At 40.5% G+C, this 22,696-nt stretch overlaps 1 protein-coding gene across 1 annotated transcript in view; it reads left to right on the plus strand.

Moving 5' to 3' along the window:
- ERC2 (ELKS/RAB6-interacting/CAST family member 2) overlaps positions 1 to 22,696 on the plus strand; it is a 1,048,627-nt gene that overhangs the window by 571,979 nt on the left and 453,952 nt on the right. Inside the window, exon 12 of the mRNA XM_032647533.1 lies at positions 15,790 to 15,925. Within this exon, the coding sequence (XP_032503424.1) occupies positions 15,790 to 15,925 (136 nt within the window). The remainder of the gene's footprint in view (positions 1 to 15,789; positions 15,926 to 22,696) is intronic.

Consider the following 22,696-nt stretch of genomic DNA (forward strand, 5'->3'; position numbering starts at 1 on the left):
ACTAAACATTTCTACTTGTGGAGGTAGACTCATCCATAAAACCTAATAATTTGTTCAAAAAGTGGTCACATTGAGGTTAACAGGTCCAGAGACCGGAAATTAATAGGGAAATTGCATGGCGGCGTCCTTGTTGGTTTTGTGTTCTGCTTCATAGCTGGGTCTTCATTTCAGTAAATGTTGCTGCCACCATGAAGTTTGAAGCTGTTAAACTCCCACCTTGCACTCCAAATCTCCCCTGGCGGAAAGCTAATATTCTTGGGTAATTACCTCATATGTATCTCTCCCTCTACAAGTCAACCAAGTTGCTGCCCAGGGCATGCTGTGAAGTTTGGTGTGGTGTGCCTTAAAGTAGATGGACTGCAGAACAGGGATTGTATCCTGAGAATGTCTGTTGCTACTCACTAGAGCTTTCTGGGGCTGCTTGGGAGAAGAGGTGGTGGGACAGTGGTGTGTAGGAACTCTGCTACACCCTCCACAGTCGGTTGGCACAGCACAGTAATTAAAGGGCTGCGGGTGGCCTCTGGAGCCAGAATGACTAAGAATTCTGCCTCTGCTGCTCAGTTACTCTGTAACTTTCACCTGTAAGAAGAATAATCAAAGGACCCACTTAATAGGGTTGTGAGGATGAAGTGAGCTAATATATGTAAGGTGCTTAGAACACATCATGTGACGTGAGCATTTGCTGCTGTGATTATTTGCTGCTGTGCTGGGTTCAGCAAACTCTGGCTCATGGACCAAATCCAGCCCTGCCATCTGTTCTTATAAATCAAGTTTTATTCGAGTACAGCAACACCCATTTGTGTACATGTTAATCTGTGGCCGCTTTCATGCTACAATGACAAAATTGAGGCAAAGTTGAGTATTGTTTACAAAGGTTATATAGTCCCCAAAGCCTAAGATATTTACTGGATAGCCTTTTACAGAAAAAGTTTGCTGATCCTTGTTTTCACTTTTATTTGTTTTTTTATTTTTTAATAGATTTTTATTGGAGTATAATTGATTCACAATACTCTGTCAGTTTCTGTGGCACAGCAAAGCGAATCAGCCATATGCATACACATGTCCCTATATCCCCTCCCTCTTGAGTTTCCCTCCAATCCTCCCTATGCCACCCCTCTAGGTTATGGCTAAGCACCGAGCCAATCTCCGCATGCTATGCAGCTGCTTCCCACCAGCCAACTATTTTACATTCGGTAGTGTATGTATGTCGATGCTACTCTCACTTCACCCCATCTTACCCCTCCCACCCCATGTCCTCAAGTCCATTTTCTATCTCTACCTCTTTACTCCTGCCCTGCAACTAGGTTCATCAGTAACATTTAAAAAATTGTTTTAGATTCCATATATATGCGTTAGCATATGGTATTCCTTTTTTCTCTTTCTCACTTACTGCACTCTGTGTGACAGACTCTAGGTCCATCTACCTCACTACAAAGAACTCAGTTTAGTTTCTTTTTATGGCTGAGTAATATTCCATTGTATATATGTGCCACATCTTCTTTACCCATTCATCTGTCAATGGACGTTTAGGTTGGTTCCATGTCCTGGCTATTGTAAACAGTGCTGCAATGAACGTTGTGGTACATGTCTCTTTTTGAATTATGGCTTCTCAGGGTCTATGCCCAGTAGTGGGATTGCTGGGTCATATGGTAGTTCTATTTTTAGTTTTTTAAGGAATGTCCATACTGTTCTCCATAGTGGCTGTATCAATTTACATTCCCACCAACAGTGCAGGAGGGTTCCCTTTTCCCCACACCCTCTCCAGCATTTATTGTTTCTAGATTTTTTGATAATGGCCATTCTGACTGGTGTGAGGTGATACCTCATTGTAGTTTTGATTTGCACTTCTCTAATGATTAGTGATGTTGAGCATCCTTTCATGTGTTTGTTGGCAATGTGTATATCTTCTTTGGAGAAATGTGTATTTAGGTCTTCTGCCCATTTTTGGATTGGGTTCTTTGTTGTTTTGATGTGCATGAGCTGCTTGTATATTTTGGAGGTTAACCCTTTGTCAGTTGCTTCATTTGCAAATATTTTCTCCCATTCTGAGGTTTGTCTTTTCATCTTGTTTATGGTTTCCTTTGCTGTTCAAAAGCTTTTAAGTTTCATTAGGTCCCATTTTTTTTTGGTTTTCATTTACATTTCTCTAGGAGGTGGGTCAAAAAGGATCTTGCTGTGATTTATGTCATAGACTGTTCTGCATATGGTTTCCTCTAAGAGTTTGATAGTGTCTGGCCTTACATCTAGATCTGTAATCCATTTGGAGTTTATTTATGTGTATGGTGTTAGGTAGTGTTCTAATTTCATTCTTTTCAATGTAGCTGTCTAGTTTTCCCAGCACCACTTATTGAAGAGGCTGTCTTTTCTCCATTGTATGTTCTTGACTCCTTTGTTGTAAATTAGGTGCCCATAGGTGTGTGGGTTTATCTCTGGGCATTCTATCCTGTACCATTGATTTATATTTCTGTTTTTGTGCCAGTACCATATTGTCTTGATTACTGTAGCTTTGTGGTATAGTTTGAAGTTGGGGAGTCTGATTCCTCCAGCTCTGTTTTTCTTTCTCAAGATTGCTTTGGCTGTTTGGGGTCTTTTGTGTTTCCATATGAATTGTACAATTTTTTGTTCTAATTCTGTGAAGAATGCCATTGGTAGTTAGATAGGAATTGCATTGAATGTGTAGATTGCTTTGGGCAGTATGGTCATTTTCACAGTGTTGATACTTCCAATCCAAGAACATGGTATATTTCTCCATCTGTTTATGTGATCTTTGATTTCTTTCATCAGTGTTTTATAGCTTTCTGAGTACAAGTTTTTCATCTCCTTAGGCAGGTTTATTCCTAGATATTTTATTCTTTCTGTTGCAGTGGTAAATGGGAATATTTCATTAATTTCTCTTTCTGATTTTTCGTTGTTGGTGTATAGGAATGCCTGAGATTTCTGTGCATTAATTATCTATCTTGCAACCTTACCAAATTCATTGATTAGTTCTAGTAGTTTTCTGGTGGCATCTTTAGGATTTTCTATGTATAGTATCATGTCATCAGCAAACAGTGACAGTTTTACTTCTTATTTTCCAATTTGTATTCCTTTTCTTTCTTTTTCTTCTCTGATTGCTGTGGCTAGGACTTCCAGAACTATGTTGAATAAGAGTGGCGAGAGTGGACATCCTTGTCTTTTTCCTGATCTTAGTGGAAATGCTTTCAGTTTTTCACCATTGTGTATGATGCTTGCTGTGGGTTTGTCATATATGGCCTTTATTATGTTGAGGTGGGTTCCCACTATGACCATTTTCTGGAGAGTTTTTATCATAATTGGGTGTTGAATTTTGTCAGAAGACCTTTCTGCATCTATTGAGATGATCATATGGTTTTTATTCCTTAATTTGTTAAAGTGGTGTATTACATTGATTGATTTGCATATATTGAAGAATCCTTGCATCCCTGGGATAAATCCCACTTGATCATGGTGTATGATCCTTTTATCTGTTGGATCCTGTTTGCTAGTATTTTGTTGAGGATTTTTGCATCTATGTTCATCAGTGATATTGGTCTATAATTTTCTTTTTCTGGTTTTGATATCAGGGTGATGGTGGCTTCGTACAATGCATTTGGGAGTGTTTCTCCCTCTGCTATTTTTTGGAGGAGTTTGAGAGGGATCAGTGTTAACTCTTCTCTATATGTTTTTTGGTTTTTTTTTGTGGTACGCGGGCCTCTCACTGTTTGTGGCCTCTCCCGTTGCGGAGCACAGGCTCCAGACGCGCAGGCTCAGCGGCCATGGCTCACGGGCCCAGCTGCTCCGTGGCACATGGGATCCTCCTGGACTGGGGCACGAACCCATGTCCCCTGCATTGGCAGGCAGACTCTCAACCACTGCGCCACCAGGGAAGCCCTTCTCTATATGTTTGATAGAATTCGCCTGTGAAGCCATCTGGTCCTGGACTTTTGTTTGTTGGAAGAGTTTTAATCACATTTTCAATTTCATTACTTTTGATAGACCTATTTATATTTTCTAATTCTTCCTGGTTCAGTCTTGGAAAATTGTACCTTTCTAAGAATTTGTCCATTTCTTTGTGGCTGTCCATTTTATTGGCATAGAGTTGTTTGTAGTAGTCTCTTATAATCCTTTGTATTTCTGCAGTGTCAGTTGTGATTTCTCCTTTTTCATTACTAATTTTATTGATTTGCATCCTCTCCCTGCTAAGTATTTATCAATTTTGTTGATCTTTTCAAAGAACCAGCTTTTAGTTTTATTGATCTTGGCTATTTTTTTCCTCATTTCTGTTTCATTTATTTCTGCTCTGATCTTTTTTTCTTTCTTTCTTTCTAAGGACTTTGGGTTTTCTTTCTCTAGTTGTTTTAAGTGTAGGGTGAGATTGTTTATTTTAGATTTTTCTTGTTTCTTGAGGTGAGACTGAATTGCTATAAACTTCCCTCTTAGAACTGCTTTTGCTGCATCCCATGGGTTTTGGGTCATCATGTTTTCATTGTCATTTATTTCTGAGTTTTTTTTGTTTTTTTTTTTTTTTTTGCGGTACGCGGGCCTCTCACTGCTGTGGCCTCTCCCGTTGCAGAGCACAGGCTCCAGATGCGCAGGCCCAGCGGCCATGGCTCACGGGCCCAGCCGCTCCGCGCCATGTGGGATCTTCCCGGACCGGGGCACGAACCTGTGTCCCCTGTATCGGCAGGCAGACTCTCAACTACTGCGCCACCAGGGAAGCCCCTATTACTATTATCTTAATTATTTTGGGTTTCATTTTGTGGGTCTTTTTCTTCTCTTGTATTTCCCACCTAGAGAATTTTCTTTAGCATTTGTTATAAAGCTGGTTTGATGGTGCTGAATACTCTTAGCTTTTGCCTGTCTGAAAAGCTTTTGACTCCTCCGTCAAATCTGAAAGAGATTCTTGCTGGGGAGAGTAATCTTGGTTGTAGGTTTTTCTCTTTCATCACTTTTAAGTATATCTTGCCACTCTCTTCTGGCCTGCAGAGTTTCTGCTGAAAAATCAGCTAATAACTTTATGGGGATTCCTTTATGTGTATTTTTTGTTTTTCCCTTGCTGCTTTTAATATTTTTTCTTTGAATTAATTTTTGTGGTTTGATTAATATGTGTCTTGGTGTGTTTTCCCTTGGGTTTATCCTGTATGGGACTCTGTGCTTCCTGGACTTGGGAGACTATTTCCTTCCCCGTGTTAGGGAAGTTTTCAACTATAATCTCTTCAAATATTTTCTCAGACCCTTTCTTTTTCCCTTCTTCTTCTGGGACCTGTATAATTCGAATGTTGGTGCATTTAGTGTTGTCCCACAGGTCTCTGAGATTGTCTTCAATTCTTTTCATTCTTTTTTCTTTATTCTGCTCCCTGGCAGTTATTTCCACCATTTTGTCTTCCAGCTCACTTATTTGTTCTTCTGCCTCAGTTATTCTCTTATTGATTCCTTCTAATGTATTTTTCATTTCAGTTATTGTGTTGTTCATCTCTGTTTGTTTGTTCTTTAGTTCTTCTAGATCTTTGATAATCATTTCTTGTATTTTCTCAATCTGTGCCTCCATTCTATTTCTGAGATTCTGGATCATCTTTACTATCATTACTCTGAATTCTTTTTCAGGTAGACTGCCTATTTCCTCTTCATTTATTTGGTCTTGTAGGTTTTTACCTTGCTCCTTCATCTGTGACATATTTTTTTGCTGTCTCATTTTTTTTTTTTTTAATGCATGGTATTGTGTTCTTGTCTTACTGGTTGTTTGGCCTGAGGCTTCCAACACTGGAGTTTGTAGGCTGTTGGGTAGAGCTGGGTCTTGGTGCTGATATGAGGAACTCCGTGAGACCTCACTCCGGTGATGATTCCCTGGGGTCTGAGGTTCTCTGTTAGTCCAGTGGTTCTGACTTGGAACTCCCACCACAGTAGCTTCGGCCTGACCCCCGGCTCATGAACCAAGATCCCACAAGCCGCGTGGGATGGCAAAGAAAAAAAAAAAAAGAGAAGGAGAGAAAAAGAACAAAGTAAAAAATAAAATTAGACTAGGAAACTAACAGATATCTTAGAAAGAATATAAAAATAAAAATATAGATGAATCAAAAACTGGAAGGTACATCAGGACCACAATAGTGAAAAAGAGGAGGAGGGAAAAGGAAAAAGAAAGGGGGGGTGAAGGCCTTGGCTGTGAAGGGTGGGGCCTAAGCAAGGGTGAGGTTTGGGTGGTGGGTGGGGCCTATGCTTAGTACCCACAGGGCTGGAAAAGGCCCTGGGGTCTGTGGGGGTGGGACTTAGGCTCAAGGAACAGAAGGGACCCAGGCATGCCCCCCACCCGTGGTGTCAGAGGGTAGGGGACCTCACCTGGGAGCCCAGCAGGGGCTCCTGGGCTTCCTGGGCTAGAGTGAGCAGGGCAAACGCCCTCCTCTCCTCTCCTGCTCCTCCGGGCTGGGGGGTCCCCTTCCACCTGCTTCTCCTGGTCTCCAGGGCCTCCTTCCTATGCCCCCAGGGACCCACACAGTCAGGAGGGGTCTTTGGAGGGCTAGGGACCAGCCTGGGAGCTCAGCAGTCTCCCCGGGCCTGAGTGGGAGGGGCAAACGCCCTCTGCTCCTCTACAGCTCCTCCTGGATGGCTCCTCCCGGGTGGCTCCTCCCACCTGCCTATCCTGATCTCCCAGGCCTCAGAGGCGCCAATCCTGTCTGGCCTCCACTTCTCCCCCCTCAGTACCCCTATGTCCTACTGGTTCACTTTGGGGTTCCTCCCATCTCCTTGGGCGTCAGAGTCCCCCACCAGCAGCCGGCAGGCGCCCTAGGTGTGGGGAGACGCTAACTCTGTGTCTTCCCACACTGCCGTGATCCTTGTTTTTAGACTTTAGAAAGCTTTTCTCAGCAGCATAAATGAGAACAAGCCATCAGCCTGCTGTGAACTGTGTAGATTTTAAAAAACTGTCTATTGAATATAAATTAAATTAGGAAAGAGAAACACAGCTCATTTCTTTTGGACTCAACCTTTTAGATTTTCAATTTACTTTGAAGAATGACTTTATAGGAATGACAACTCTAGGTTTGTTATTGTGTTTTTACTGGGTAATAATGCCCTGTTATATTTGTCAGTGCAGTTTCATTTTATTTCTTTCTACTTTGGGTACCATTTCATTGACAATAAACTGATATTCATTTTATGAGATTGAATTCTTCGCTGTCGAAGAATTCTTGTTCTCAGGCCTACATGACCAGGCTGCTCCCTCTGGGTCACCATACCCATTTGGGAGAATTTACTTGGTAAAATAGTAAAATTTACTTGGTAAATAGTAAATTGGAGCCAAGCTTCTTAGGTAATCATGTGATCCTTATAGCTGTGTATGGTCTACTTGACAAAAGAGTGCCTTATTATTAAATGCCCATGGACTGAACATTGAGTTCTGAGACAGATGAAGAATAGGCCTTGCCTTTTCCGTTTGAATTTCCTGTGGATACCAGTCCTACCAGGTGCATCTAGAAGAGGGCAAGGGGGCATCAGAGAGGGTTGGCTCTCTCTGCACTCTATCCCTGGGGTCTTCTCTAACAGACCCCCATCATCTACTCTCTTCAGCTTCGGCTGTCAGTCATTGGGTTCCGTTCATACTTAGGGTAGTGCTCCATTGATATTTGGGCGGAAGAGATTCTTCAGGGCTAGGGTGAGGGAGAACAGTTGAAAGTAGTCAGCCCTTTGAAACCTCCCCCAAAGTGAAATATCTATTAGAAAACAAACCCTTCTCTTGCTGATTGTGACCATCTTCTGCTGTGTAATCTGTTCTCTAGGTTTTCCTGGCTCATGTGGGGAAATCAGCAATGAGGGGAGTAGATATACTCTTTAGAAGAGGGTTATTTGGGTCAGGGGTATCAGGCTGACATTTATAAGTTACCCACTGTGTGCGAGGGACTGTTGTAAGAGCATTAGGCTTACGAAATCATTGAATACCCCCACCCCCCAGTGAGATAACTTGCCTAGGGTCACACGCTTAGTAAGGGATGCCTCTGTGATGAGAATGCAGCCAGTCTGGCAGCAAAGTCCTTGGTCTTGGGCATCGTACTGTCTTGTTTCTTGACCTGATTTGTCTCAAATGATTCTCGTCAGACTGAATGAGGAATAGCCTTATTAAATCATCTCCAAGGAGAGTTTTGCTGGTGGGACCCAATACTCTACGGTGAAAAGCTAGGACTCTCTTTGTCTCTGGGAAGATCCACTTCTCAAGTTTTCAAATCTGAATGCTCCCTGCCCTTTAACACCTTCTTTCTTTAGCTATATTATCAGGTTCTGGGTATATCCAACCGCCCTGGTAAATGATAAATGATGTCACTTTAAGGTGTGTTGACATCATGTGCTTTCACTGAAGGTGGCCTTGTCTCTGGATCCTTGTGCAGCCCCAAACACCACAGAGGAGGTGGGAACAGAAACGAGGGAGATGGGAGGGTACTTACCTCCAGGGAATGAAGGGAGAAAGGACTATAGGTAGGGAGGGGAGGGGGAATCTACTGAGGAGGGAAGTCAAGAAGGAAAGCATGGGGAGGTAGTGGGCATCCTGCTGAAGGGTTTTGGCAAGGACCTAGGCAGTCGTCAAAGCTAGTGGCCAAACTGGTAGGCTGCTCTTGAGGGGATGCTGCAAATTACAACGTCCAAGAGATCTGGCTCATTCTGGAACTAAGTCCTAAGACCTTAACCCTACTTGTTGCTCTTTTGCGGGGCGGGGGGAGAGCTAGATTCAAGTAGCCAAGCTGCCCAGAGACTTTCTCTTTCAGGAAGGAATATCGTGCCCCTGATACTCAGCACGTTTGTGCCTGCTGTAAAACTAGCTTTAGACTATTTACGAGAGCTTTCTAAAATGTATAGCTATGCTGAAGTACTGAATGGTGTTTACAGGCTTTAAAAAAAAGTGGGATCATCTCAGTGGTTAAAAGTAAAAGCTTTTATTATGGGAAATTCTGCATGCAGTACTCATTGTCAGCTTCCATTGTGTGTGTGTGGCCCGTCTACTTGTGCAGTCACTTCAGGATCCCAGCTCACTTACCCATGCTTGTCATGACCTTCCTGCAACACTTTCTTTAGGATAACCTTCCAAGAATGTAACTTATCTTATTATTAAGGAGATCACAAGTGGAAACTAAAGGTATGACAAAAAGGGTTTAGTAATGCATTCCAAAATCCATTGCCTGAGGTATTTGGAATACCTGCTATTCTGGTGTGGGGAGCAAGACACTAAGTATGTGTTCACAATATTGCACAAGACATGATTACATTCATATTGTAAGCTAAGTGTGAGAGGGAGGGAACATACTGTAGTCTGCTCTAAGCATTTTACCTGTACTAATTTATCAACTCTTCACAATAGCTCTGTGAGTTACACACAGTTATTTCCATTTTATATGTGAGGTACAGAGAGGTTAAGAAATTTGCCTGTGGTCACACAGCTATAAAGTAGTGGACTTCTGATGGAAACCCAGGCAGTCTGGCTCCAGAGTTTATGCTACTAGCCCCTGCACTGCAGCTGCTCCTGGAAGATTCATATAACTCAGAAATTATCTTCCACAGTGGTTGTACCATTTTACACCCTGAGTTAAACCTACATCTAGTTATTTATCCAAGAGAAATGAAAACATGTCCACAGGGGAAAAGAAAAACTGGTACAGGAATGTTCATTGCAAGCTTATTCTTAGCAGTAAAAATTGGAAACAGCCCAAATATCCACTTAACAAGTGAATAGCTAATCAAACTGTGCTATATTCATAACAATGGGATACTATTCAGTAGTAAGGTAGAGCTTACATACAACAATATGAGTGATACCAAAACCTTACCTTGAGTCAAAGAAGTCAGATACAAAAGAGCATGTACTGCATGATTCTTTGAAGTTCAAGAATAGACAAAACAAATACATGTAGATAAAAGTTAGAACAGAGATTACTTTAGGGCAGGGGGAAGGGACATGAGGCTGGGTGATGGCTAGGCTCTATATTTTGATTAGTCAAAAATCATTGGCTTATGCACTTAGTATCTGTGCCTTTCCTTGTCTGTATTTATACATCACTTAAACACATATGAATACATACAGTAAACTGTGAAAGCTCCCCCTTCTCCAATCCAATTCCCTTTCTCAGCGATAACCATTGTTTATAGACTGGTGTGGAGTTTCCAGGAGTATATATACTTGACATTTCCATTTGTGTGTACATACACATCCCAGTGGGCTTTTATATTTTAACATAAAAAAGGTCAGACTATATGTATTATTCTGCTGCCTGCTTTCTTTTTTGTTTAACAGTACGTCTTGAAGGTTTTTCCGTGTCCATACTTCAGTTTTGCCTTAATGTCCTTAACTAACTTAGGATTCTGTAGTATGAATGTACTTGATTTCTTCAGTCAGTTTCCTTCTGATGGATGACTAGGCATTTTTCACATTTTTACTTTTACGGTGCTACCATGAAAATTGTTGTACACATATATTTGTGCACATGTGCAAGCATTTTTGTAGGCTACTTTCCTAGAAGTGGGTTTGCTTAGGCAAAAGGTATGTACGCTGTGGTGGATACTTACAAATTGGTTTCCAAAAATGCTTTTGTCCATGACATTCCTGACCACATGTGAGAGAGCTGGATTCCTGCATTCTCTCCAACAATGGATGTTATCAATCTTTAAAGATTTTGAGAGCAGATGGGTAAAAAATGATATCTTGTTTCTGCGGAGATTTTAAAAGGGAAGTTTTGATCTTCTAGTTTATATGCAAATGTACACATGCCCATAGAGAAACATATGCATCTCCTGTCCTATGCTCCAGGCTATGTAATTCTAGAGAACAGTTCTCTTTCCTTTGGGAAGAAAGAAAAAGAGAGGTACTAAGCCCTCAAACACGGTATGATAAGTGGGAGAAAGTATGGTATTAAAGGCAGGAGAACTAAAAATCATAAAGGTTTAAATAAATGAAAGAGATCTCAAACCTGGTGAAAGTAGTATTTATTCTGAGTTTCATAGAAGGTGTAGGATTTTTGAAAGTATTTGATATGGTTTCTAAGTTCAAACAATATTATAGTATCTATTAGATATTAACATAGAGAGATGACAGTGACATAGGTGCAAGCATTCATTCATTCAAATATTTTTGAGGGCCTGATGCTCTCTCAACAGCAAGTTAGAGAATACTTTCTAATTTTAATTTGATGGATTATTTTAGTGAAAATAGCAAAATTCTGCTTATTTATTCCGTTTTTAAATTTTATTTTATTTGAGGTATAATTTACAATGTTAATTTCTGCCATATATCAAAGTTACTCAGCTATACATATATATATACATTTTTTTTGTATTCTTTTCCATTAGACTTTATTACAGGATACTGAATATTGTTCCCTGTGCTGTACAGAAGGGCCTTGTTGTTTATCCATTCTCTATATAATAGTTTGCATCTGCTAATCCCAAACTCCAAATCCATTCCTCTCCACCCGCCCTCCCCCTTGGCAACCACAAGTCTGTTCTCCATGTTTATGAGTCTGTTTCTGTTTCATAGATAAGTTCATTTGTGTCATATTTTAGATTCCACTTCTAAGTGATATCATATGGTATTTTTTTTTCTCTTTCTGACTTCACTTAGTATGATAATCTCTAGGTCCACACATGTTGCCACAAAAGGCATAATTTCATTCTTGTTTATGGCTGAGTACTATTCCATTACACACACACACACACACACACACACACACACACACCCACACCCACACCCACACCAACCACATCTTCTTTATCCATTCATCTGTCAATGGACATTTTGGTAGCTTCCATATCTTGGCTATTGTAAACAGTGCTGTAGTGAACATTGGGGTGCATGTATGTTTTGGAATTATGGTTTTCTCCAGATATATGCCCAGGAGTGGGATTGTAGGATCATGTGGCAACTCTATTTTTATTTTTTTGAGGAACCTCCGTATTGTTGTCCATAGTGGCTGCACCAATTTGCATTCCCACCATCAGTGTAGGAGGGTTCCCTTTTCTCCACACCCTCTCCAGCATTTGTTACTTGTAGACTTTTTTTTTTTTTTTTTTTTTTTTGCGGTACGCGGGCCTCTCACTGTTGTGGCCTCTCCCGTTGCGGAGCACAGGCTCCGGACGCGCAGGCTCAGCGGCCATGGCTCATGGGCCTAGCCGCTCCACGGCATGTGGAATCCTCCCGGACCGGGGCACGAACCCGTGTCCCCTGCATCAGCAGGGGGACTCTCAACCACTGCACCACCAGGGAAGCCCCTGTAGACTTTTTAATGATGGCCATTCTGACTGGTGTGAGATGGTACCTCATTGTAGTTCTGATTTGCATTTCTCTAATAATTAGTGATGTTGAGCATCTTCTCACGTGCCTGTTAGCCATCTGTATGTCTTCTTTGGAGAAACGTCAGGCATTCATTCTTAATATGGTAGCCATTGTTGATCTTGATACCTGTTGGAATTTTTAAATTTAGTCCAAATTTCTTAATGATGGCTGAATTTTGAAAAGTGACATGACTTGCTTTATGAAACTGGTCAATTTAAGGCAAACATTGAAAACTGACCCTATCACTGTGCTCTCCAACTAACCTCTATCCACCCCCCGATCCCGTAACTGCTTTTTAAAAGAAAAACTGTGTCTTGGATATATTTTTAATGGTGTTTCCTTTCACAAATAGTTCACTCCAAAAAAAACTTTCTTTTCCCAAACATGGAGTAGGTCAGTCTCTGGCATAGCCTTGGAATGCCTGAGTTGCCTAGTGGGTGGGAGTTTGGGAAGTGGGTGTCAATGACACCTTCCCCTGAGGCAGTATTGCCAGAGGGCTTTGCAGTCTGTACCCCCAGGAGCTCTGCCTTCTTAAATTAGAGACAATTGAGATCTGTACTGAGTTTAGCAGGATTTATGCAGTGTGAATTTACTCTTGCAGGTGGTAAGAGGACTGTTAAGTCACTTACAGATTTTATTCTTGGAAATGTCAAGTTTATTAGTAGCAAAACTCACTATGGTCATTCCTTCTAGTGAGCTTCTGTGGGTGCATTTACTCTTCTCCAAGGTATCTCACATTTTTAAATTTCCTGACTTCTCTATCTGCTTCCCTGTCTCTCCTCCTACTCTGTAAATTGCTGTTTCTGACCTGTGCTTCGGGCAAACTTGTGGCTTCCCTGAGGGCCACCTGAGAGAGATTGTGTAGTAGGTGAGGTGCTGATCACCTGTTCCTAGGCACCCCCTACTCCTTACCTCTATCCTACCTCTGGCAGAGCAATTTTTCCTTCCCTTTTTAACTTTCAAGTATGCTTTTACTAGAAGAAACACTTCCAATGCTAGAAATACATTTGAGAACCATAGCATTCCTGCAAAGGAGTTTGAACACTGTGTATGTATCTCTTGATGTTCACGTGTACAGAGACAAGATGGTCATTTTTATCACCTTACTCTGCACTGATCTAATTGGCCCAAATCCTAAGCAGTGCCATTCAAAACCCAGCTTTTCTTTTCTAATCACTGGTGTCCTAAGTAAGACAGTATTTGAAGGGATGGTTGGAGAATGCTGATGATCAGCCTCCATCACAGAGTCTGAACTTCAGCTTCTCGTTTTTCTTAGCTACTCATTCTTAATTCAGGAAAGCTTTCAGGGATTCATGGATTTTGAATTTGTTTTTTTGTTTTTGGATTGAAAAAACATGTAATATCCCAGGAGGTAAGGTCTAATATGTTCAAACTGCTCCAAGAACTATATGGGAGTTTTTTAACAGTGCAAATGATGTTTGTAATAATAATCAATTTTATTTATCACTGGTACTTGCAGGGGAAATATTTAGCAATTAGCTCTGTGTAAGTGTGTATTTCAAAGTAATAAAAATATTTCTTTATAAAGATGTTCTCTAATTAAACCACCTCACTAATATTACTGACCTCTCCATCACATTCTGTTACTGAGCACTGATCTTATTTCCTAAGCAACTAGAAAATGTGCTTGCCCTGGGTTAGCATGAGCTTTGGAACTACTATATTCTTTTTCAATGAGGAAGCAAAAGGTCTTTCTTAACATCTTTATAGTAACCAAAAGACAATCTCCTAAAAGTAGATTAGTGAGTAGACTTAGTTCATAGTTTCATATGTATGCAGTACTGTATCCTGTAAAACTGAGAACTATCAGACAGTGATTATCCGATCCAAATAATGACTAAGAAGATGGTTATTCTACCTCACCTTTTACCCCCTTAATAAGTGCCACCAGGAATACTAAAATCACTGCTTCAGTTGGTTCTGTAAATATTTATAAGGAGCCAAAGTGTTCTGAATATTTTTATTAGCAGGATTTCTAATAGATTTTTTGGCTTAATCAACAATTCTCTTGAACTTCATTTTCTTGGAGTGGGAGGGAGTAGGGGAGTATATAATTTTATGAGAACTAGAAATAAGGGTTTCTCGTTGAGCGTGACTTCCACCTGGTTATTAGTGGTTTCCTCTGGACATGTTTGCTGCGTATCATCTAGTTTTCATCTCATTCATAACTTTGCAAGAGCAGTGATTCTCAGTACGCTTCTTTCGGGAGTCAGGGCTCAGTAACAGTCGCTGACTCAGCAATGCTGGGGAGAGGGGACAGAGGGATTAGCAAGGACCCCAAGTGATTCTGCTCTGTGGCTCTCCTTTTCTGGAATCACTGCTTCTGAGCTCTCTGTACTGCCCTCCTGCCTGCTCATGTGTTGGATTAGATTTATAGCAGCTGCTGTCGACATGGTTGCCTAAATCTGTGGAATGTTTTGCTAAACACTACTGGTGAAATAGTCCACATTAAGTCTGTAACTCCCTCCAACACACACACGTTTTTTTAACCTGTCCTCTGTCTTTAGTCTTTTACTCACTTGATCACTTTATGATTTTGCACTTTGACATCCTATAGATTCATTAAGATCTTTTATTCCAAGCACCCGGGCTTTATTTAACATGGTGATTAGCCAAAGTGTTATTCTGTTTGAGCTAAGTGATGACAGTGTATTTGATTGGAGCCTTGTAATTATTATTTTAAAATCAAAGTAATAGATTATGATCTCAAAATAGGAATGTGATCCAAAAGAATAATAGTAATTAGAAAAGCAACCACTTAGAAGAAAGTAAATGCCCCATCACAGACCACAGGGGCCTCTGTGCACTGAGTCCCACCTACCTTTGCAGTCCCCTTTCCTACCTCACTTCTCCCCCAACCCCGCCCCTTCCTGCCCACGCTTCCACCCCACCCCACCCCCGCCTTGCCTGGACTAGCCTCATGTCAACCTTCCAGTTTGTAGAAGTAACTGTGGTCTTTCCTGCCTTGGGAATTGCACCTGCTGTTCTCTCTACCTGAGGAACTCCTCCACTAGTGTCTCCTTGGCTGGATCCTTCGAGTCTCACCCATAGTCTCGTCTCCTTAGGGAGGTTTCCCTGGCCACAGTGACTGCAGTCATTCCCACACCCCACTGCCTGTCCACACATAATGCACATCATCATCTCTCACAGCATCCTATTTATTTCCTTCAACATTAGGAATCCTAAGTTGTGTCTCCTTGGTACTTGTCTGTCTCCCCCACTGGACTCCAAGCTCCATGAGGAAGATGAAGACTTTACCTTTCTCATTCACCACTGCCGCCTCACTGCCATTCTGGCACCTGGCATTGAGTGAGTGCTCAAGACGTACTTGTGGTTGAATGAATGGAACATTCTCAGGTCCGAAATTTTTCTGAACCCACAGCAAAATATTCTATACTTAGTATTTCTATTATGATAACACATTATCTTCCACTGGTTGAATTTAACCAAACTGTGCTGACTTTTCTCAGGCATATGAAGGATCAGAATAAGAAGGTGGCCAACCTCAAGCACAATCAACAGTTGGAAAAAAAGAAGAATGCCCAGTTACTGGAAGAAGTCCGCAGGCGAGAGGATAGCATGGCGGACAACTCTCAGCATTTGCAGGTGAGCCCAGCCTTCTCCTCTTAACCCTTAAATAATTGGAGATTGACTCCCTCCAACATATACTCCTTGCTGTGGGAAAATATGCATGGAAATGGTGGACTTGCCTTTGCTCTGAGTCCAGCACTAACAGTGTACTCCCAGGGAGCCCAATAGGTCTTTCCGAGTTCAAAGCATCATTTTCAAAATAGTGCCCAAGAAAGGCTGGCTACGGTGGAGACTACCGTAATGCTACACACAGTCTCTTGGTTCCCGTACCTCACCTTAAAAGGCAAGGGCTGCAGTTATAGATTTGGCAAGAAGCTTCAAACAGAAATGTCTTCCTTTTAGAATTATATTGAACTTGTTTTGGTGTCAGAAGGGAAATGTATGAGTATTATCACAGAAAGTATTTGGAAGAGAATGCATTAAACTGACTTCAGACAGTTTACAGAACTGGTTTTGTTTTGTTCAAAACTCCAAGGCTGTGATCATTATTCTGTCTTTTCTGTGGAATATAGTTATCTCTGAATGGATGGCCTATCTCGGAAACCAACCGGCTGATGGAAAACACCAATTTTTCCTCATTAACCATCCCTGTTTTTGGCAAAAGAGCTCTCCCCATGTGTTCAATAAAACATTCAAGCTAAAACAGGGCATTTGCTTTGAAGTCCCTTTATTTATTCCAGTGTGCCTTTAAACAGAGCAGTTCAAGTTCGAGTTGGCCAGAGTTCATGTTAAATTCTGCTTATTAATTAGTGTCTTTCTCTAGTTATATATTAGGTTTCCTCCTTGGAGATAGAAGAAGTTAGATAATTTCAATATGTACTCATAATTCATTTTTTTAATTGACCAAAAGAGAAATAAATAATTATTCCAGAGTAGGAAGTCCAAGGAAATGTCTTGCACAGAACATGGCCCAAGGTGGTTACTTAGTCAGTATTAGTTTCTTTTTTCTCTGTGTCCTGGAGGTGCCTTAATGGTGTCAGTGAAGCCCCTTTACATCGATGCCTGATTTGGATAGCATGATAGTAGCATCAGGTCCTTTTTACACTCCTGGTATCATCTTAAGATGGACTGGTAGTTTATTTGAATCCATGGCTTCCTCAGTGTTTTTGACACCCAGGGTTTTGGTTGTTAATTCTCCCATGAATCTTATGAGATGTTATATTAGAGCCTACAAACTGAGATAATAATAACTAAAATTTGCAGAATTTTGTTGCCTTGTCAGACATGTATTCTTATTTATTCCTCAACAATAATGCTGGCAATTTTATATAAGGTAATACTAGAGTCTCAGAAAAGTTATGAAGTGGCATCCTAGTAAGGGGTGGACATAGATCTGACTTCAGGTCTTCCTGCCTTCAAGAAACTAATGTAGAGGAACAATAACAGTAGTGGATACCATTTATTGAATTTTCAGTGTGCTGTGTACTGTGCTATGTACTTTATAGCACCTATTAAATTCTTATGTCAACTGGGTTAGTTGGGAGTCTTATTTCCAAGTGACAGGAACACAACAACTTGAACTAAGCAAAAAAAAAAAAAAAAAAAAGTTGGGGGGAATCTGTTGGCTTAATAAACTGAAAAGACCAGGAGAGGAATTCAGGTCTGACTACATGCAGATATTCAAGCAATGGCATCAGGAATCTGTCTTCATTCTACTCACAGGCATGCTTTGCTCTTTGTTGCCTTGAGTCTCAGGCTGTCCACAGTGATGCCAACTATGGCCACCAGCAGCCAGCCTACATTCTATAAGTGCAGCCACCACATGGGGAGGAGAAAGGATCTTTCTGAGTAATTCTAGCAAAAATTCAAAGGCCGATAGAATAAATAAATTGGCCAGGCCAGGATCAAGTTATATGATTACCTGGAACCTAGGGGGAAAGGGTTAACCTCACCCAAATCTGCTGGGCTGAGATTGAGGACAGGTGATCTCCCACAAGAAAGAGAGGAGTTCTGTTCAGAACAGGTGCTAGGCAGGTAAAATCACAGAGATCCACTATAACCATAATAAGGGGTATATTCACTACCATTTGATATATGAGAAGAAGAAGGCCGTTAGAGGTTAAGTAACTTGCCCAAAATTATTTAGCTAATAAGTGGCAAAGTCAGGACTGAAATCCAGATCCGACTGTCTTCAAATAGTGAGAGTTCTGGAGAATTAAGAGAGGAAAGTAAGAAAACTGTGGAGTGGCAGAGAGACTTCATGGGATTGATGGGATTGGAGGTGAATAAGTTTGACATGGAAGGGACAGAGCAGTAGAGAAGGCTCACCAGCCAGGAGAACTATCAGAGAAAGTACAGAGGCTGCAGAGAGCAAGGTACAGTCAGAGCACAAAACACAATAGACCAGTTGGTCATGGTGGCAATGAAGTTAAGTGTTGTTGTTACCTTTCTTAGCTGACTCTGGAGCTAGAGTGCCTGGGATTCAAGCTTTAAATTTTACTAGCTGAGCGTCCTTGAGCAGGCTACTTAACTTCCCTAAGCCTCAATTTCCTCATCTGTAAAATGAGAATAATAATTGAATCTACTCCAGAGTTATTGTGAGGATTAAAGAGTCAATGCATATAAAGCATTTAGAACTGTACTTGGCATAAGCTATGGTCAAAATAAGTGTTAATGATGAACTGTTATTATAGTAACAAGGAAAAGATAAAAGAAACATTTTTTAGAATATTTATTACATGCATGGGTATTTATATACTTCTACTCTGATATGCACTGAGCATCAAAGTTTTTGTTTTTTCTATATATAGTAATTTTTTCTTAGGACACATCTAGTTATGGAAATTAATGTCTTGTTTTGGCCCATGAACTTAAGTATAGCAGTATTTTCATGAGGGGCCTTGATAACTACCTCATAGGCATATTCATAAAAGATAGCATGGTCTGGAATTGCTTAGTTGCATTCCTGACCACCCCAAATAAAGGATAGCATTTGAAATGCAATAAAAAGTAATCACGATTAATTTTGATGAAAATGTCTCTGGTTAAGGTTAATAGAGAGTGAAACTCCCACTTTCCTGGATTGTTAAGCAGATGTACTCAGATGCAGTAATTACTGCCTTCTGAAGACAGAACTTTCCTTTCTGGGGGCACTTGATTTTTCAGTATTACTGTTGTTTTAAGTACTTCCTGTTTATAAGTTAGCCTATTAATCCCTTTAAGGATCAGTCAACTGGGTTTGGTTGGTTGGTTGGTTGACTGGTTGGTAGATGTGGGATTGGCACTTACTAAATGTGATTGATTCTACACCAGCATTTTGTAATGGTTGGACACCCTGACTTCATGATTTCAACCAACCAAATAGGTATTACATCCAGAAAAATCTCAGGCAAAGTACTGCCTGCAATAATAATAGCTGTTCACTTAGGCTCCAAAGAGAGGTCAAAGAGATTCATCCAGTTGGTATGAAAATTGGAGACAAATTTGAATGTAGATAGAGTGACCATGTTATTTATTTTCCAAACCAGGATGTAGGCAAAAACTGGGCCATTTCAGTCAAACCTAGAAATATAGTAATGCTAAGAAACGTTTCACAAGCTCACCCGTCTTTAGTTGCTAAGTTTATAGTTTTATGTCAGGAATTGCAAACTCAAATGCCTTCAGGGTCCAAGCTGTTCATATAAGTAAGAAACATGTTTGCATGTAAGAAAATTTATGACGTCTGGTTCTTTCAGCTTGTATTTTTTTTTTTTTTTTTGGTAGAGATGTATCAGTTAGCAATTGCCATAATAATGCTGTGTAGCAAATCACCCCCAAACTCATTGACTTTAAAGCATTAGTAGTTATTCTCACAGATTTTTAGGTGGACAGAGTAGCTCAGTTGCTCCAGGGGGGCCTAGTGTGGGCACGTCTGCTTCTCACTCAAGGTCTGTGGGTGGCCAGGGCAGCTCTGTTCCACATGTGTTTAGTCTGAGACTCAGGCTGGAGGGGCATCAGCAACCCAAGGGAAACTCTTCTGATGACGGTAGCAGAGGCACAAGACAGTAAGCAAAAGCATGCTAGGCCTCATAAGGCCTAGTCTTTAACATTATGATTTTTCACCCCACTTCAAGACACATGTATAAGCTAATAGTCAAGGATTGGGGAAGTGTACTCTGTCCATGAAGAAAACATTGTAAAGAAGTAGATACAAGGAAGGGTGAAGAATTGAGACCAGTCACTCAATCTGTTAAAAGAGATAAGGTTTGGAGAAACATTTCTCTATTATAGGAAAAACAATAACATAAATATAATGAAAAATTACAGCTACAGTGGCCTTAGTTTATGGATGTAATTGAGAGTGAAGGAGACTGAGGGAACTCAAGAGCCCATGCCTCATCGAAAGGAGCTGGGACCACTAAGCTTTGGCTGGATGTTGCCACAAAGGTGGGCCTAGGGTTGAGGGACCTTCTGTCTGTCATAAAATGTGAATTTTTATGTGCAATCCATGGAGTTTAGAAAATTGGTTCAATTTTTTAAAGCACTCTATGGGTCCAGTGAAGCACGTGCTGGTGAATTGACCATTGGTTTGCAGCCTCTGTTACACAACCTCATGCTCTGATCCCACTGGTTTCATGTGGTATAAATAAAGAGACTAAGAGTGCACCCTAGCTAGATCAGCTTGACCCATCGAAGACAGACGGCAGTTCAGCGTGTTTGTGTGAGGGTTTTTTTTTTGTGTCAGAAAATACCTTGAGTAGCTTGAGTTATTGTTCCCCAGAGGAATACCCACAATCTATAGGAATAGAGAGTGTTCTTAATTTAAGTTCTAAAAAAAATTTTTTTTGAGAATTGGCAAAGAGAGCAGGAAGGGAAAGATAAAGACCCATGGAGCTGAACTGTCTGGTGTTCCAATAGTGGCCCTTACTATTTTTAGCTCAGGACCTTGAGTAAGGCAGAGAATCTCTCTGACCCTCACTTTTTTCATCTGTAAGTGGGGATTACACTCTCTACGTCCATGGGTGGGTTAAATAAGATGAGGTTTATGAAAGAGCCTAGCATAGTACCTGATGTGTGTGGCATTCAGTTATTAGAGCTTTCTCCCAGAGAGACTGATAATGAGCTTTCAAACATAGAAGACAGTGACCATTGGGAGTATCACCCAACAAATACTTTGCAATTATTTTACACTGATGAGTAATACAGATATAGAGCACACACCAGTAAATGAAAGTTTCCAATAAAGCATTAAAAAACCATTTTGGCCAATAAGAGGAAAAATTAAAACATTTTTCAAGTTTATGTTGAATTGTGTGTGAAAGTAAGATGTGAAAGATCATGATTTTCTTGTATAATTCTTTAGAACTGTTTCCCAGGACACAGATTATAGAGCATAATATTTATGACTGGCCTTGGAGCTTTGGGCTTCTGTGTATCCCACTAGAGCCCACATGAACATTTTTCAACAAGGTGTTTTGCCGAAGATTCACCCTAAATCGTCATTACCAGAATGGGGTGCATTCCCCACCTGCCGACCTCTAGCTATTTCTTGCTGAGTAAATATGCCAATTTGAAGTCCCAGTGGACATCTTTGTAGATTTTGGCTGCATTTTTCCCTGTGCAGCTTATCGAGTTAATGAACTAACATTCTAAGAAATACATGCGCCAATATTTTATGCTTCTTTTCTGTTGTATGTCTGCAGAATTCTCTTCAATTTATTGCTTGAAAACTAAAGTCTGTTCTTGTATGCTTCCGTTTCCAAATTATAGGTTCCCAGGGAACTGTAAAGTTTCTTCTCTTCCAGTGGTTAAACGCAAGTGTGATCAGTTTAAAAAGCAAATGAATGTTCCCATTTGTTCTTGTCCTTTTAGTAAAGTTCTAAAAAATAAAAAAAAACCTAGAAAGACAATTTTATTTTTCAATTTGTGCAGCTCTGTGCGTCCATATCTTTTTTCCAATGGGACTTCCTTTACTTTGCTCCTCCAATTAGAGTTGGAATCGGCTAACAGACGGAGTGTAACAAACAACATAAACCTCAAAAATGCGTAGATTTCAGCAAAACATATAGTTCTTTATGAAGTTCCCAAGCTTTGCTAAGTTTTTTCTTCACAGAGGGACACGTACGTTTTTAAGCAGCAGTTTTTAAGCCTTATATCTATATATTCATCTCTCTAAGTCACTGAGTTAAGTTCAATTCCCTAAGCTTAAAATTGTTACTGTAACTGTGATCTATGTTCATGTGTTATGGTACACTTCTAACGACTGCCATTGGAAGAAACCTGACCAGCAGAGTTAAGAGATTCATCATTGTCAAAATATGATTATTTAGTTCCTAGTTTTCCATGGCTGTTCTGTTGGCATGGTGTAGAGTGATTTAGGAAGGCTCCATTTCAGCCGTCTTGTTCAACATATGGAAAGATGAGAAAAGTCATCCTAACATAGGTTTAAAAGAAAAATCCACATTTGTTCAAATTTTCATTAGAACTTAATATGATTTTTTTTAATACTCCGAGGTGTTTTATTTCTTTTGTCTTGTGATTTTCTACCTTGATGGGTAGAGATTGGGAAGTTCCATTAAATTATGGATAAATTCCATCGTGTTGTTGACATGTGGACTGAGCTTCATCCAACATTTCCAAATCTGTTCATGGTTTCAGACGATGAGAAATACACAAGTATTTGCAGGTCTGTGGAGGACACAGAACATTGGCGAGGGGGACTGCCGGTTAGTACAGAAGTGCTTTCTTTTCTTGGGGATTTATTTTGACATTTGTTTTTCTTTCACACTATAATCCCCCATGAGCCAAAAAATGACTTTTGTTGTAGCAGGTCCCTGTAGGCATTCTCAGAAAATCTTATTTGACAAT

The sequence above is a fragment of the Phocoena sinus genome, chromosome 11, assembly GCF_008692025.1.
Source record: "Phocoena sinus isolate mPhoSin1 chromosome 11, mPhoSin1.pri, whole genome shotgun sequence".
Classification (NCBI taxonomy): Eukaryota; Metazoa; Chordata; class Mammalia; order Artiodactyla; family Phocoenidae; genus Phocoena; species Phocoena sinus.